The following is a 4,996-nucleotide window of genomic DNA, read 5'->3' as shown; positions in this document are numbered from 1 at the left end:
CACCTCAGCTGTCTTGCATACGTGTCATGTCCACGTGTCTACCACATCGCTATTTGTAGTAGGGCTGAACTCATATTTTGAGTAGGCGTTTTTCTATCCATTTTAATAGAGAAAATGAAATTTTAGCAGATAATATATGACTGCCTGAAATTAGTTTATAGCTACTACCAAAACCACCTAGCAAGGGGCCAACCTGACATAGGTCCCAGCTGCAGCCATAGGTACGAATTACGAAAGAGTGTAAGGAAAAAGTGAGACACGGAGGGAAAAATTCAGAAACCAGCGCGCGATAGGAAAAAATTGAGAAACTAGCGTGCCATAGGGAAAAATTGGAAAACTAGCGCGCGATAGGGAAAAATTTCACGCATCCGTCGCTCCTCCCTGTTATTCGGCCTCACCCGAACCGGTCATCACCTCCAAACCCGAAATCCAAATCCCTCCCTCCTTCCCCTTGATCTGGCGTCGCCACCACCTCCCTCCCTCCTTCCCCTCGAAACACCCCAACCACCGGAGCCAGATTGGCTCCCTCCCCAATCGCCATCCCTCGATCTGCGCTATTCCTCCTCCTCCTCCTCCTCATGCGCTCGCTTTTGCTTGGCAGGAAGGGATCCGCAGGGGGGTCGACCTGCTGCTGCGCTACGACGGCATGGTCAGCAACCTCGGTCTCTTCTCCTCCAACGAGACCAAGGACGACGTCTCCACCGCCAACCTCAAGTACCTGCTCGTATGGCCCCCGTCCCCTCTCCCTCCTTTTTTCTCACCGCCGCATCTCAGTTCCATCCCCATTTCATGTCTGCCTGTGCAACGGGTGCGGTTCGTATGACCTGTTGTTCGGTTTCTTCAGGTGCCGTACTACCTCGGTGAAATGACCGAGCAGGTGGAGCAGGAGGACCGGATTCCGGTTCTCAAGGCGTCACAGGACCATTTGAAGGTTCGCTCGTCACGTTTTGCTTGATCTCGCACACAGTTACGATGCATTCTTCAGGGGCTTTCGCGTGTGTTATGAGATCACCCATTTATCACATCTTAATCATTCTACATGAGTTCATTTCTACATGTGAAGCGCTCGAGCTTGTCCCAGAGAACGAGCTCGAGTTATCTCGGCAGGGGCGGCCTGAAACCGCAGCAAACCGAAGAGAACAGAAGGTGAGGCTGTTGCCCCCGTATAATCTTTAGGACTCGACCAATAATTGAAACTCTACACGAGGAACACTAAAAAATATGGCATGGACAAAGATGCTTCATTTGGAGTATATCTATTTGACTGAATTAGTGTTCCCATCATCTATGTCATGTGGAAGTCATGCCAATCTGCATTAGTACATGCACGTTTCAAATATGCAGCTCAATTCATATTTTAGGGTGACCTGTTCTTAAGATTTTCTTACCACTCTATTGTCAAATAACATGTCATGCTTTCAACTTTTAAGTGATATTCCTATAGTAAATTATAGATTGCCTTCTGGTGAAGCTAGCTAGCAACCTATTTCATATTTAACAACAGGTCTTCCAATATGTGAGACGTGGACAAAAAAAATCAATACTTTGGCACTATAGTATTTTAGCGCATAGCTTAAATCCTTTCATGTTACTATTTTTTAATAAAAATAGTCTACAATGTTTGGTGTTTAGATTATACTTTGTTTCACTGTGTTTTACAGGTCCGTGGTAGTTGTACCGTTGATGTTTCAACAATTCCAAGGGTGTTTTATGCTACTATCCCCTCTCAAATTTATGTCATGTGGTGTGTTGATTGTCTCATTTCAATTTTGAACAATTTTCTGCAATTTAGAATTATTATATTTAGCTCTACTACACCAAATTAGCTGCCCTATGACCAGAGCTTTTTATTTCTGAAGCATCGAGTCTACTATGAACAGTGCCCCTAATTTATCTCTGTTTTGGACTGACTTATCAGTTGTATTTTAATCATACTATCATCAAAATATTAACAACTACATATGCAAACTTACCTCTCTGATTACTTAGCTTTGCGGTTGTATATCAGTTTAATTTAAATAGACGTACAAGCTCATGATCTTTATTTGCTGTAATTCCCACTTGCAAAACTCCATGTGTTATCACCACATAGCGCTATCTTTTTTATTGCATCAGGCCTTGGAAATAATACTACCCAATTGCATCAGACATGCTGATGATGTATAAATATATTCCATCTTGAGCTACCTCAGTTTTGTGCATATATTCTATCAAATAGCTCCTCAAATCTTCTGTGTGTCAAAAATTAGTATGCCCATTGTCTTCAACAAGGCTACTGTGTAGTAGATGTTCCAGTTCCCGTGACACACAATCCCAGTTTCTTTAGTATGTAACAATAGAGCAACATGGTTGATGAATATTTACAAGGTGCCTAACTATGGAACCAAATTCTTCAAATTTTGCGTACCGACTATCTTTATAAGATGAATGTGCAATCTAATATTGGCCTGTTGCAGGAAAAGTCTACTCTTGAGCAGAGAACTAATCTTTTTTTGATTTTTTGTCATCTTTTGTTTTTTCTAATTTCCTCGCTTTTCATGGGACGTTCTGTGGACATGGTTTTTACCTTTTCTGGATGGAAATGTCTTAGCTGCTTGGTTTTCGTTGGAAGAAGATTCTGTCCATTGCGTATGGTCGTCATCCTTGGGTTTGGATCCCTGTTTCGTTGGCCCATTCTTCTGGTCAGCATCATTCTATTCCGCATCCTTCTGCACCATCGTCCTTCTGTTAGTTTTCATCACGCTGCTCCCTTCAGTTTTGCTACATGATAGCTGTTTCAGAAAGCTGAGTTTCGAAAACTGAGTTGATGCATTGGTTCTTGCTTATCCACATCATCTAGACTCCATGACAGCAACAATACTGCATCATCTAAACTTTTGTTTACCAGTTGTTCCGACATCATACTATCTTCAGTATTTTCTATTCTCTTCCTTATGCCGTTCTGTAAAGTTCTAAATGATGTACTTAAGGTAGTTTTGATCGCTCCATTATATGAGGTTGTGTGTTACCGGTTGGTCTTGCGATATGGTACCTTCAGTAGTTTCTATCCTGTGTCATACATTGCTCTCTACAGTTGGAATCAATGTACTAAAAGTTTACTTCGTCTTATGTTGCTCTTTACATGGGGAATCGATGTACTGAATACAATATCTTTTTATTACTTCTGGTCATTTTGCGATCAGTTCACTTACTAATGAACTATGATTTTTCTGTGCCCAATTTCTTATTCCCCTCTCCAATTTTGGTTTACTTATATAAGAGCATAAAGGCCTTAATACATTGAGGAAATCTGTAACTAAACTAGACAGCTATTCTGCACGTTTATGTTTAATGGATGAGCCTATGACAGATGCTTGTTCTTGGACAGGTTGTGTTAGCCAGGTGCTGGGATGCAATGTTGGACGGTGATGTGCTCACAGGGAATAGGTTGCTGTGCGGTTGGTGGAGCGGAGAGTTCCTGATGATGCAGCATTAAGAAGGTGACCTGGAGGTTAGGTTATGACAACCGAGTCCGGCCGTCTAGAATGGCATGCTTTGGTTCTTATGATTTGACTCGATGGATGTTGCGTGCTGTAATAGTCTTGCCGGTTTGTTTTCATCATCCTTTGGATTCAGCTGCAGCCTCGTCATTCCTGTATGTGTTTTTTTGGAAAAATACTGGAATAGACTTCATGTATTCATCTTTTGGCATCTAAATATTATCAGATCTTGTGAAATAAATGCTGACAAGTGGGACCTATGGGAAAATGGAACCTGACACGTGGGCTCTATATGTAATTGGCCAAAAAAAATAAGCTAAAAAGGTCGAGGTAATTGGGCCAGTTACGGGCCAAGGCCCAACAAAGCCGAAAGAATAATCAGAACTAATGGGCTCAGCCCACATAAGGAGCTGAATGGACCGGGCTGAATTTAGATAATGACATTTCTAATTCGTCACAATTTTGCCACGTCGGATTGCCACGCTGGATTCGGGGGCAGGTGCCCATGACGTTTTGGGAACTTCACGCCGTCAGTGACATTTTAAAACATCACAAAGCTCTACGACGTTTTCAAGTGGAACGTCTTAAGCAGTCACTGCTGACATAGGCATCCCAAATGGGCCTGCCGAAGATAGTACCCGGGGTTTACTGAAGGCCCACTACCCGAAGAATAAAAAGATTCGGAAGCCCAAGATATTATTAAGGAAAACTAGAGTTGTAATAGAAAGTCTTATTTGTAATCTTGCGGGATGAGTTAGAAACCTTCCCGGACTCTGTAACTTGTACGGCACGAATCCCTCGGCTCCGCCTCCTATATGAGGGGGAGTCGAGGGACGCAGAAATCATCGAATCATTGTTTTACTAAACCCTAGTTTCATAATCGTCGAGTACTTTTCGGCTGAAACCTTCGAGATCTACTTGCCCTCTACTTCCAACTAAACCCTAGCCTACAATCCATAGGCATTGACAAGTTAATATCTTGTCAATTGGCACCGTCTGTGGGAACTAGAGGCGTAAGGATCTGATCTCGATGGCACGTTCAAGATCTTCGACATCATCAACCGCAAGCAACGCAATGGATCGAGGTAAACAGATCGCTGCTGGTCCTGTCGATTTTGTTCCTCACCCACCCTCCCGTTTGGATGCATATGCGTATCTGGCGGAGCCTATGGAGATGACGTTCGGAAGGTTTCGCTTTCGCGTCGAGAAGGAAGGATCGTATCGTGTCGAAATTCCGATTTCGTCGGGATTGTCGGCGGTCGATTCTGATTTTTCAAGCTATACATCGTGAACCGAATCAGGAGAAGAAGAAACTTCGTCGTCACGCTACATCAGCACCAGGGCAAGAGAGAAACTCGCCAAGATCTTCAGCGACATGTCGTTTGAGTCATCTGCGGACTCATATATAAGCGATGACTCAAGCAGTGTCGACAGTTACGACTTCATCGACAAATCTACTACAGTGGGCAAGGTCTTCACCAATCTCAACGATGGTGTCACCAAACCCAACATAGATC

At 43.2% G+C, this 4,996-nt stretch overlaps 1 protein-coding gene across 2 annotated transcripts; it reads left to right on the top strand.

The window, feature by feature from the left end:
* The first annotated feature begins 445 nt into the window (after positions 1-445).
* LOC127319632 (PP2A regulatory subunit TAP46) lies at positions 446-3,655 on the top strand. Of its 2 annotated transcripts, none has more exons than XM_051349604.2 (4): positions 446-724; positions 845-932; positions 1,043-1,146; positions 1,662-3,108. In XM_051349604.2, the coding sequence occupies exons 1-4, from the start codon at positions 647-649 to the stop codon at positions 1,824-1,826; spliced, it is 435 nt and encodes a 144-aa protein (XP_051205564.2). In that variant the 5' UTR covers positions 446-646; the 3' UTR covers positions 1,827-3,108. The 2 variants fall into 2 exon arrangements, with proteins under 2 accessions (XP_051205564.2, XP_071679637.1); XM_071823536.1 differs by lacking the exon at positions 1,662-3,108 and adding an exon at positions 3,382-3,655 and having other exon boundaries at positions 450-724.
* The last annotated feature ends 1,341 nt before the right edge of the window (positions 3,656-4,996 follow it).

The sequence above is a fragment of the Lolium perenne genome, chromosome 7 (genome assembly GCF_019359855.2).
Source record: "Lolium perenne isolate Kyuss_39 chromosome 7, Kyuss_2.0, whole genome shotgun sequence".
Classification (NCBI taxonomy): Eukaryota; Viridiplantae; Streptophyta; class Magnoliopsida; order Poales; family Poaceae; genus Lolium; species Lolium perenne.
Note: the sequence above shows the minus strand (reverse complement) of the source record. Positions and strands in the feature narration are given on the sequence as shown.